Source organism: Leptonychotes weddellii, chromosome 6, assembly GCF_054177405.1.
Source record: "Leptonychotes weddellii isolate Sample4059 chromosome 6, ASM5417740v2, whole genome shotgun sequence".
Classification (NCBI taxonomy): domain Eukaryota; kingdom Metazoa; phylum Chordata; class Mammalia; order Carnivora; family Phocidae; genus Leptonychotes; species Leptonychotes weddellii.
The window spans coordinates 65,929,034-65,941,918 of record NC_138374.1 but is presented as its reverse complement, the minus strand read 5'-3'; the positions used below and the strand labels follow the sequence as shown (position 1 = coordinate 65,941,918).

The 12,885-nt window shown below is 38.8% G+C and overlaps 1 protein-coding gene across 1 annotated transcript in view; it reads left to right on the top strand.

Moving 5' to 3' along the window:
* The window catches only part of LOC102748111 (lysosomal-trafficking regulator), a 153,245-nt gene that overhangs the window by 107,476 nt on the left and 32,884 nt on the right, over positions 1-12,885 (top strand). Inside the window, exons 31-34 of the mRNA XM_081823169.1 lie at positions 3,084-3,236; positions 6,464-6,708; positions 10,413-10,479; positions 12,055-12,211. Of these exons, the coding sequence (XP_081679295.1) occupies positions 3,084-3,236; positions 6,464-6,708; positions 10,413-10,479; positions 12,055-12,211 (622 nt within the window). The remainder of the gene's footprint in view (positions 1-3,083; positions 3,237-6,463; positions 6,709-10,412; positions 10,480-12,054; positions 12,212-12,885) is intronic.

The window sequence follows — 12,885 nt, the reverse complement described above, 5'->3', positions numbered from 1 at the left end:
ATTTTAAAGAAAGAAAAACTTATATATGTACAAAAATAAGGGTTAATACAATGAAGGGATGGAATATGACTGTAAAGATGAAAATTATAAAAGATTTTATAAAAGGAATTGATAAGAAGTTGTTTGAAAAAAGAAAGATGAGGATTAAAAAAAAAGGGGAGAGAATGGGATCAGGCAGGAGACTAGAACAAAGCCATACACTAGAGATTTAGGATATATTTTGATCTGTTAGAAGAAACTGTATCCCAAAATTTTAAAGAGAGAACAACATATATATACCAAAAATAAGGGTAACTACTATGTAGGGATAGAATATGACTCTAAAAATGAAAAATAAAAAAGATTTTTTTTAAAAAAGGGATTGATAAGATGTTGGTTGAAAAAGGGAAAAAGAAAAATTTTTAAAAAAAGGTTAAAAAAAGATTAACTTTGAAAGCCTTAAAGAATCATTGGAAAAAAGCCATGGATTCTATGTGCAGTATTCCCCTAGCACTGGAGTTCTGCTGTTCTCATTGATCGGTGAACTTGGTCTTGGCTGGCTGTTCTTGCTGATCTTCTCGGGGAGGGGCCTGTTGCCGTGGTTCCCAAATGTCTTTGCCGGAGGCGGAATTGCCCCGCCCTTGCCGGGTCCGGACTAAGTAATCTGCTCGGGTTTGTTCTCAGGAGTTTTTGTTCCCTGCAAGCTTTCCGTACAGCTTTGGAGGAGGAGAGTGAAAATGGCGGCCTCCCAACCTCCGCTCCAGAGGAGCCGAGAACTCGGGACCCCGCTCCTCAGTGCACCCCCAGAGACAAGCAGTCAATCACTCCCATCTCCCCAGTCTCCGGCCACACTCCATGCAGTACTCTTGTTTTTTTAATAGAGTGAAAGGTCCTTCTTTCCTCTGCTCTTTAGCATTTGTTCCTACTTTGTATATGACATTTGCTGTCTTGCATTTTAAATGTGTATACACTTTCCATCTTGCACAGATGTATTTCATGCAGAGCACTTAGCAGAGCACCTTGCTCGTAGATGCTTAATTAACATCTGCTGAGTTGAATGAATGAATGAAAGTTGAAACTTTAACAAGAAGGAATTCGGTTTTATGTATGAGAATATTAGATTTTCATTAAAATATTTAATTTTATTTGTAATATATTTCCTATGCCTACTTCTAAAAATCATTTGGAACCCACATAACACACACATAGAACAGGGCAAATCAAATTTAAAAATTTCAAATAAGGTTTTAGAAGGATGAAGAGCCTGGGATAGGATGGTCATTACAATTGAGTTCTAAATTTTGCTCTGAGCTCCAGTTCCAACACAAAAGAGTAAGTAAATGCAGTTTTCCAAAAGGTAAAACTGATGAAAACAAACCAAAACAGAATGCAAGTTAATTTGATGAGATAAATTCTAACTAGTTTTAAACCTTGGTAGAAGCTTTTATCATGATTTTTCTATTAAAAGCATTGAGTAACATAATTCATGTTCATAATTCATTGCAGTTTACAAAACATAATTTATTGCAGTTTACCAAAGATTTAGACATGTTTTTAAAAGTTTTATTGATTTTGTACTTTGGCAAGGGCCCAGTGATGGTAAGAAGTATAGGACCTATGGCCCCTAACCCTTCATTCTAGAATGTGGGGATTTGGGATGCCTGAGTGGCTCGGGTCATGATCCCAGGGTCCTGAATCAAGTCCCTCGTCAGGCTTCCTGCTCAGCGGGGAGTCTGCTTCTCCCTCTGCCTATGGCTCCCCCTGCTTGGGCTCTCTCTGTCTCCCTCTCTCTCTGACAAAAAAAAAAGGAATATGGGGATTTGATGAGGGAGGCTAGGATTAATGCTGTCAGGAAGATCTAGCCTTCTGGTGGTCACTTTATCTCTTCCTTCCTTCTGCTGACCACATGGGAGAGGAACATAGCCATCTGGTACATGATGATCTATGAACTTACAGTCAGTGGGACTGAACTGGCAGGAGGCTGCTTTGCCTTTCCTGGAAGATTCAGAGGCATGGGAACTATGCGTCAAAGCTGGGGAGCTCCCAGGCCACGCAGATAGGTCAATTTTAACCCAAATCCATGTGTGGGCAGGCCCGCAGCTCTTGAGTTCTCAGGGAGGGGCTTGTTTTCCATTCTCCAGCCAGACTCCAGGCCAAGAGAGACAAGCTCCTGCTTCTTCCTCTATTGATGGGCACGTGTGTTTGTCTGTGATTGGGACAATGTCCCTTAATGGGTTTTAGATTTCTGAAGTAATTTCATTTTCCGTACTCTGATCCAGAGGACCCAGTGCCTCATCTTCTTTCTTCAAGTGGACGTTAACCTAAGTCATGTGGTCTCTGAACCCTGTGAGCCTGCTGCCAAAGTGTCCCCTCCACCTCCCTGCTGCTTTTCACATTTCTTGTTAGTTTTGGCTCCTGGGGCTTTCATTTCCCCTTAATTTCTTGCAAGCTCAGCTTTAAAATAAGTCAGTCTGGAAAAGCTACATATTTTATGATTCTAACCATATGACATTCTGGGAAGGGAAAACTATGGAGATAGTAAAAAGATCAGGGGTCCACGGGGCAGGAGGGGATGACAAGGTGGGGCACAAGGGAATTCTGTATGGTACTGTAATGGTGGACACATTCCACAGGAAACATTAGTCAAAACCCACAGAACTGCATAACACCGAGAGTGAACCCTAATGTAAACTATGGCCTTTGGTTAAGAATAATGTATTCAATATTGGCTCAACAATTATTACAAAGGCACCCCACCGCTCACACTAATGGGAGATGATAATCATAGGGAAGTTGTGAGTGCAGGCAGGGAATACATGGGAACTCTCTACACTATCTGCTCAGTTTCCTGCAAACCTAAAACTGCTCTAAAAAGTAAAGTCTATTTAAAATTTAAAAAATACAAAAACAGTCTGTATTTTTTTAATTCATTACATTTCGTCCAGCATTTTGAAGTGTTTTGTAGTGAGGGGGTGGGGCCGGTCAGGGAATCTTATCTGCCATATTGCCACAAGGGAAGACATTTTATTTCATTTGGATAGTTTTAAAATGATTATTTATATTTCCTATAAAGCAAACACTTTCATTTATTTCTTTTGTCTTAGAGCCTTCAGGGAGAATTGGAACCAGCATCCTTCTCCTGGACATATGAAGAAATTAAAGAAGTCCACAAGCGTTGGTGGCAGTTGAGAGACAATGCTGTAGAAATCTTTTTAACAAATGGTAGAACACTCCTGTTAGCATTTGATAACACCAAGGTAAATTCGGCTTTATTAACAGATAATTTTTGAAATTATCATGGGATCAGTGTAACTATACTCATACTGATTTTATCAAGGTTTAACTTATTTAAACTTTGATTCACTGTTTCTGACATCAAATAAAAACTGCCTTATTTCTTAGTCCTAATTAAAGTGAACCCTTGGCTATATTAGAATGATTTTTGTCCTTCGAAACAGTGTTAAATTCAGATTCTCCGAAGTCACTGTATCTGTAAAAGTAAGTGAATGCATAACCAACCTGAAGAGAGTAATTTAAACTTGAGATTAGATTCTATATTTTATAAACCCTTTCTTAACCCTACATCCCTTCCGCTACAGTTTGTCTGCTGTCCTTTATAGAAAACCTTTTGGAAAAGTTTGAAAAAGTTATGTGTGCTCGCTGCCTCCAGTTCTCTTTTGAAATGCTCCTGACTGGTTTTCTTCTCACTACTTCACCTAGAATTCTGGCCGGGGTTCTTAGTGACCCCCATGTCTAAACCCGATGGTCAAATTTCTCGGTCCTTATTTTACTTGACCTATCAGCAGCATTTGACACCAGTGATTGTTTTCTCTTTCTTAAAAAAAAAAAAATAATAATAATAATAATAATAATAACCTTTCCAGGGCACCTGGGTGCTGCAGTTGATTGAGCAGTTGAGCTTCCAACTCTTGGTTTTGACTAGGTCATGATCAGGGCCATGAGATCGAGCCCTGCATTGGGCTCTGTGCTCAGTGGGGTGTCTGCTTGTGCCTCTCCCTCCCCCCTTTCCCTCCCCCCCTGCCGCACTCTCTCAAATAAAGAAATAGATAAAATCTTGAAAAAAAAATAATCTTCTTCACTAGGTTTCTGGGTCATCACTTTTCGTTAGCTCTCCTCCTGCCTTAAGGACATTCATTCCTTCTCAGTCTTCCTCCAGGATGCTTCTTGGAATACCTCCAGGCTCATTCCACAGACCTGTTCTCTTCTCATCCACTCTTGTGACTTTAAATACTACCTGTATTGAAACAGCTTTCAAATTTATATCCCTACCCAAACCTCGCCCGGGAATGCCACACTCAAATACTTAACTCCCTACTTGGCATCTCCACTTGGAAGTCAAATCGGCATCTCGTATTGAGCATGCACAAAACCAAGCTTCTAATCTTCCCCCTCAGAATCTCTTTGCCGTTTTCCCCATTTCAAAAATTGGCAACTCAATCTGTCTGATGGCCCAGGCTAAAAATTTTGGGATTATCCTAGACTCCTCATATTCTTTCATGCCCCACGCCTACTCTATCAGTCCTGCTGACTCTCCCCTCAAAACAGGTCCACAATCTGGCTACTTACACTACTGGTCTAAGCCAGCATCATCTCTTGCCTAAATCATTACAATAGCCTCCTAACTGTCCTCCCTGCTTCCATACTCCCCCTTCTTTCAGACTATTCTCAACACGATAGCTAAGGTATATTGGATCATGCAATCCCTCTGCTCAAAACCCTCCAGTCACTTCCTGTCTTACTTGGTTAATGCCAAAGTCCTTATAATAGCTTAATGAAACACTGAGTTATCTGGCATCTTGTTATCTCATTGACCTTCTTTTCTATCATTCTAGCCCCTGCTTGCTCCACTCCATCCATGGCGACTTTGTTTTCCTTGACTAGGCACACTAATGCTTCAGGGCCTTTGCACTTACCACTCCTGCTCCTGGGAACACAGCCTGGAATGTTTTTCCTTTTTGAAATTCACATGACTCACCTCACTTTTTCAGGTTCCTTGATCAAATGTCTCCTTATCAGACCCTCTGGACTACTCTTAATAAAATGGCAACCCTTCTCTCACTTCTACCCCCAAGCCTCCTTTCCTTTGCTCTGTTCTTCTCTATAGCTCTTAATAACATCCAACATTGTCTCTCCAATAAAATGTAAACACTTTGTTTTGTTAAGTGCTATAGCTTCAACAGCTTGAATGTAGGTGCCTGATCAATACTTGTCAAATGAATGAATGCTTCCTTTTTCTTGCAGAGTTTGGTATGCAGTCTGTCATAAACTCCCTTCCATCAACCTTAGCTTTAGAAGGTGGCAGTCTTCAGATTTAAACTACAGGTTTAGGTTTTCTGTTTGTTTTTCCTTGAGCCTATTACTTTTTTTTTTTATTGTGGTAAGAAAATACGTAAAATAAGATGGCCAATTTTTTTTTAAGATTTTATTTATTTATTTGAGAGAAAGAGTGAGTGAGCACGAGTGGAAGAGGTGGAGGGAGGCAGAGGGAGAAGCAGACTCCTCGCTGAGCAGGGAGCCTGATGCAGGACTCAATCCCAGGACCCTGGGATCACAACCTGAGCCGAAGGCAGACGCTTAACCGACTGAGCCACCCAGGTGCCCTCATTTTAGCCATTTGTGTGTGTTAAGTATATTCACATTGTTGTGGAACAGGTTCCAGATGTAGGTTTTTAAACCTTCTGTGACCTTGCCTGTTCCATAGCCATAGCTCCATTTCCTCACTTACTTTTAGTCCTGTCTCTGGTTATCCACATCTGCTGCTCTTGTTCCTATGCCTGAAGTACATACACTACACATTTAAGATAGATATTTCAAATTTGTTTTTAGTAAAGGCCTGGCTTGTCTATTTTTTCCCATTTATTACCAATCATCATTTAATGACTTTAGAAAAAATCATATTACCTTTTTCTGTGACAAGTTTTGTGAATCTCTAAAAAAAAAAAAAGAAAACCAAAGTTTATTGGTTTTCAATCAGTAGTGAAAATCAAATATCATATTTTACATAGGGTATTTTATTTCCTATTCATGAAATAAATATTATTATTCCCATATTACAGATATGATAACTGTAACACAAAGGTTTTAAGCTGGAAATCAGGCCATGTCTGTCTAAGAAGACCATGCTCTTTCTACAATATCATGTTGCATTTATTTAGATGAAGATTCTTCTTTATCCTTTATTGATTTTTTTTCAGGATCTATATATAAGTGACTCTTCTATACAAACTTTTTCTTACCTTCTTATTGACCGATTTCTCCAGCAAAACATAATGGTTAAGAGTCCAGCCTTTGGAGGAAGACCCAGAGTTGAATCTCAGTTCGCCACCAGTTGATGTTAGTCGGGCAGCGAGTATTTTCTTGGTGGCCTTGATATTAGTAACATGCCTAAAATATGGAGACTTTGGAGAAAAGTATCAGTAGCCTAAAAGAAAATCTGTTGTTTTTTTTTCTCCTTCCCTTGCAGGTTCGTGATGATGTGTACCACAGTATACTAACAAATAACCTCCCTAATCTCCTGGAATATGGCAACATCAATGCTCTGACAAATTTATGGTATACTGGACAAATTACTAACTTTGAATATTTGACTCACCTAAACAAACATGCCGGCCGATCCTTCAATGATCTCATGCAGTATCCAGTGTTCCCGTTCATACTTGCTGACTATGTTAGTGAGACCCTTGACCTCAGTGATCCATCAGTCTACAGGTAACTAAAAACATTATCACCTATTAGCTTTGTCCATATGCTGTCTTTATTTCATTAAAGACCTATCATGAGACTTTTCAACCATGCACCAATATAGAAGGAATATACAACAAGCCCCATCTGTCCATAACATCAGCTCGACAATTATGAAGATTTCTGCCAAACTTGTATCATCTTTTTTCTTTTTAAGACAAATCATGGACAATCTTGTTACATTATTCCTGTGTTCTTCAGCACACATCTCTTAAGAAAGTACAGAACATTTTCTTACTTAATATGTTATAGTGCCATTATCATATCTAAGAAAATTTAACAATAATTTCATGGTGTCATCTAATACCCAGTCCATTTTCCAATGTCCCCCCAATTCATGAAAGATGTCTTTTTATAGTTGATTGGCTTATATCAGGCCCAATATCACCTTTGGTTGCTATGTCTCCAAAGACATAAATCTAGAATAAGCCTTTGTTATTTGGTATGCATTTTCCTCTTTCTTTTTTCCTAACATTGACTTGTTGAAGAAAAACAGGTCGTTTATTTTGTAGGATATCTCCCATTCCCTTGTTAGTATTTACCTTCTTCCTTTAGCCTCTGTATTTCCTAGAGACTGGAAATTAGTTCTAAAGGCTTGCTTAGATTGAGGTTCAATTTTTTTTGGCAAGAATACTTTATCGGTTGTGGTGTGAACTTCATATTGTCCATCTCAGGAAACATATGATATCCCACTCTAATGATGTTCAGATTGATCCATGGTATCAGGCATCCATTGAACTTGTTTCTGTCATTGATGGTTATCTCTTAAGTCGGTTATTTATTTCACTAGGGGTCACAAAATGGTGACTTCCTATTCTCTCATTTCTTCTAAAATTTTTTAGAAGAAAATATATAAGGTGAACCTGGGATATTTATTATATCAGAAAGCAAGGAAACTGATAGTCTTGTCAGAAGGATGTGGGGGCCATATTTGCATACCTATGTTCATTGCCACATTATTCACAACAGCCAAGTCGGGGAGGCAGCCCGTGTCTGTCTGTGGATGGATGGATGGAGAATTTGTGGTACCATACGTACAATGGAATATCATTCAGCCTTAAGAAGGAGGGAAGTCCTGTCATACGCTGTACCCTGGATGAACCTTGGGGACATTGTGCAAAGTGAAATAAGCCAGCCACAGAAAAGACAAATATTGTGACATTCCACTTATGAGAGTTATCTAGGGTCATTAGACTCAGAGGCAGAGAGGGGAATGGTGGTTGCTCGGGGACAGGGATAAACAGGGGAGGGGGAGGTGGGGAGTTGTTCTGTGTGGGTAGAGTTTTACAAGATGAAAAAGTTCTAGGCATCTGTTATACAACAGTGTAAATATGGTCAACACTATTGAACTGTATACTTGAGGATTGTTACGATTATAAATTTTGTACTGTGTGGTTTTTACCACAATCAAAAAAATAAATAAATAAAGGACTCAGGAGCCAACTTGAAGTGGCTCTCACTGCCAAAGATGGGACAATCTGAGCATCAGGAAGAATAATGACTACAATTGATTAAAACACATTTCAACTTAAAAAAACACTTAAGTTAATAATGATACTTTCTTAAGGCCCCCAAAACAAACTTACTGGTCGCCATTGGATGTAACTAGGACCCCAATTCCTTACTTTTGAAATTTGGCAATTAAAGCAAAAGAATTAAGCATTTATCCTGCCTTTCTTGAATGAATTGCATTTTAGAGTAACCACATAGCCCTAGTAGTTGATGAGGAAATATTCTGGTTATTTATTTAAAAAAAAAAAAGTTCTCTTATGTAATTTAAAGAAAATTTGACTCCAAATATTCTACTTGGTATATTAGAATATATATATTTTTAGAATATTTTAATTATAACTACTGAAAAGTAGGCCTAGCTTAAGGCAGTTTTCAAGAAATCAGATAGAGTTTAATATATTTGTCAATTTAAAAAATAGCAAGTGGCATGTTATTTATCTTCCAGACATTTTTATACACTGCTGATGGACATTTAGACATTTTTACTCTATTAGTATAAATAGATCCAATCTTTCTGGAAGGCAGTTTGACGATATATAATATGCCAAAGAACTCTTCAAATGTGCATACTCTGTTTTAGCAACTTAACTTCTGGGATTTTTTATTTTTAGGAATACTTAAGAATATGTACTTTACCAGAAAGGTTCCCACTGGAAGTAAGTGTCATTAGGGTAAGAACTCTGCCTGGTTCACTGCCGATAATGGTGCCTGGCACTGCATGCAACGATTTGGCCATATGGATGGATAGTCCTTACATCATTTTTTTTAAGTAGCTAAAATTTAGAAACAACCCCAATGCCCAACACTAGGTTTTAGTAAACTGTTTTACATTACAGCCATTAAAAATGGTATTTTAGAAATATACAGTATAGGTGGGGAAAGCTGTTATTTTTATTTTAAACATGAATATACGTATACAGATAACCAGAAAAACATCTGGAAAGGTATATACTGAAATGTTTTACCTGTGAATAATAGTATTATAGCTGATTTGAGGGTTATTCTGTCTGCTCATCAGTAATTTCTGATTTTTCAACCACAACAGTAAGTAGTACTTACGTTCAAAAACACCTATTTACACTGTTTAGAAAAAACTGCATGCCCAGATCTTACACACGATTTCTCCTACTTTGAGATGTGAATTTGTATCTATTCTATAAAACTGTTTTTACTTTTTAACAAATTTTTTAGGATTGGAAAGGTCTCAAAAACAAAATTAGTGTTTACTATCACTAATGTCAATATCCCTAGGAAATAGGTATATTAACATCTGGCTCAGCAGACCTGGTTTGAGCCACTGAACTTTGGGCAAATCTTGATGTTGATCTAGTTACGGAGCCAGATGTTGAAACTCCAGATGACCACACCCCATGCCAGTCCAGGTGGCCCCTCAGCCAGGGAGACTGCTCCCTCGGTGGATCTTTTCCTCTTGCTCTTTCAAGTGAACACCAGCACAGACACATCTCTACTCTGTGAACAAGGATGTCACTCCCCATCTATGAATTAGACAACAAAACATTTATTTTAGTACTCACACTCCAAGTCTCCACTTGGTCATTTTAAACGTGTGTCATTTGGGGGCGCCTGGCTGGCTCAGTCAGTAGAGCATGTGACTCTTACTATCAGGGTCATGAGTTCAAGCCCCACATTGGGCGTGGGGCCTACTTAAAATTTAAAAAAAAATTTTTTAAGTGTCTTTTCTTTAATTTTCAGTAACTAGTCCAATAATTACATAACATCTCCTCAGGACCATATCTCCCATCCAAACCACCCTTCAGTCTTCACTGCCTGAACAGGTGTAGGTCTGGAAAATGGGGACAGGAACGTCAGGGCTCAGCAGGAATCAGCTGCCCTGGGCAGCATCAGTTATGATTCTGGAGGAAGCAGAGGAAGCAGCAGCTCTTCTTGTCTAGGCTACTCGTAAGTCAGGAATTCCTGAGATTGGTATGGATCTGTGTAGGAAAATTCTACCTTGGACCAATTGATTCAATCATAATCTTGAATGATGGCTGTTAGTTGCAAAGCAACATATGTAAGCACTAAACTAAGGCCAAGTGTTTGCTGATCACAGATTTACTTACAGGACGCAGGTGTGTAGACAGCTTAATCTTAACAGTATCAAAATACTTCATCTTTTTCCATCCTCTCTTCATTTGTAGGAATCTCTCTAAGCCTATAGCTGTGCAGTATAAAGAAAAAGAAGATCGTTATGTGGACACCTACAAGGTAGGTTTCGTTTTTCCTCATATTTTGATAAATGAAAATTCAAGTTTTATTCTATAGGCTTGTGTTTTACCTAATTTTAAATTTATAATATTGATTTTTCTGTTTTTTCTTTCTTGTGCTTTGGGTGACAGGCAATTGGAAATCATTATATGATTTTAGATATTATTATCTGTCTCAGTTCTATGAAAACACTTTGCCCAGAAAAAGAAATACACTTCTTGTGGCATAAATTGGAAGCTAATAATCCATTGTTGTATCCATATATAAATAACTATATTTCTTTTAAAAATCACCGATTTTCAGGGACCCGCTATTTGTATCCCCTAGTGTTATTTATATAACAATATCAGTCTATTTATAATGCACCAGAATTCCTTATTATTCATATTTAGCAAATTATGCAATCATTTATTAGCAGAAATTTACCAGATTTTAAAGTTGGAAGTATAAATTATCTATTTCTGAGAAATTAACATTCATGGAATTCTGTTGGAAATTTTTTAAAAACTCATTAGCCACATGCTGCATTCTTCACAGCAGTATTGAGGTAAGAGCAGCTGAAGCAGGTTTCTCGCATTCACATTGTTCTGTGTCACAGTTCCAGAAAGATCTCGCCAAGTGTCTTATAACTGTCACTCCTTGATTCCTCTGCAGTTGAAAATGGGGCAGTGCTATGGAATCAAGGAGAAGTGATTCCAGAAATTCACTATCACCTGACTTTGTTATCAGAGCCAGACAGAAGCTATGGGAGATGAGTGACAGATAGTAAATATTCGGTTGAGCTTCCTACTTCATGATGGGAAGATAGCAGTCGTGAAAAATCACTGTATTCGTTTTTATCTCAGTGTAACTACATTGAAGAACAGCCATAAAATGGTTCGTTAATACCTGAGAACTTCAATAACGTGGTACAGTTTTTCCATTGCTATTGCTTTTCCACCGCTAGAGAGGTTCTCTAAAGAACATAGCATTGTATCTTGAGACTCATTTTTAAAATGCAGACGTCTCTAGTGACAGTAGCAGCTCTCATTTATTGAGCGCTTGATCAGCTTAAACATTCTAGGCCGTGTTGGGAGCCAGAGAGCTGGGAGGCAGGGTGCAGAATCGGTGAGTTTCCTGTGACAGAATGAGAGAATAAAGGTGCACACTGTGACATGCTTCTCGAGTGGCCGGGCCTCAGCGGGGCACCAAGGAGGAGATGCTCCAGGTGGCTGAGGTCCAAACACAGGTGGGACGGCAAGCCATGGAAAATGGCGTCAAAGGGCTGGTAGAGGGGCCCCTGGGTGGTTCAGTTGGTTGAGCGTCCAACTCTTGATTTCGGCTCGGGTCATGAGATAGAGCCCTGTGTCGGGCTGTATGCTGAGTGTGGAGCCTGCTTGGGATTCTGTCTTTCTCTCTGCCCCCCCCACCACCACCACTTGTGTGCGCTCTCTCTCTCTCTCAAAATAAAAAATAAAATAATAATTTTTAAAAAGGGGGAGTAGTAGCGAAGATGGAAAGAAAACTAGTGAGGCTTTTCCAGCTTTGCCTGGAGCACTCTCTCATGAATACTGTCTGATTCCCTGTTTCCTTCAGTACCTGGAGGAGGAGTACCGCAAAGGAGCTAGGGAAGATGACCCCATGCCTCCCGTGCAGCCCTACCACTATGGCTCCCACTATTCTAACAGTGGAACTGTGCTTCACTTCCTGGTCAGGATGCCTCCTTTCACAAAAATGTTTTTAGCCTATCAAGGTAAGAATTATTCTATAACTACCTAAAATATCTTATTGGTCATCAGGGGAAAAAAAAACTTGACATACTTTCTGAGACTGTATTGAGACTAATCAAACCACAGGAAGAAGAATTCTATTTATTCCTCCCATAAAATTCTATTCAAAAAATTTGTAGTAAACCACATTATCTTGCTAAATGGCAAATTTTAGCTGCAAATTAGACATGTCTAAGTTTATAAAAATGTAATTCTCTTTTTAAAAAATAGGATGTAATTCACATACCATAAAATTTATCCTTATCAGATGTATGCAATTCACTTTTTAAAGATGTTCAATTTAATAGTTATTTCAGATCATGTAAGTTATCTTTAGATACAGGGAATATGTTACTATAATTTATTATAAGTAACTAGTTAATAGGAGAGCCACACTGCCGCCTTCACCATAGTAACTATCTAGCTAATAAACTTCTACCTCAGGGGCACCTGGGGGGCTCAGTCGGTTGAGCGTCAGGCTCTTGATTTTGGCTCAGGTCATGATTTCAGCGTCGTGAGATCAAGCCCCCCAATGTGGAGCCTTCTTAAGAGTCTCCTCTCTCTCTGCCCCTCCTCCCTGCTCGGTCTCTCTCTCTCTCAAAAAAAAAAAAAGAACATAATAATAATAATAATCTTCTACCTCAGTGTTTTGAGTGAC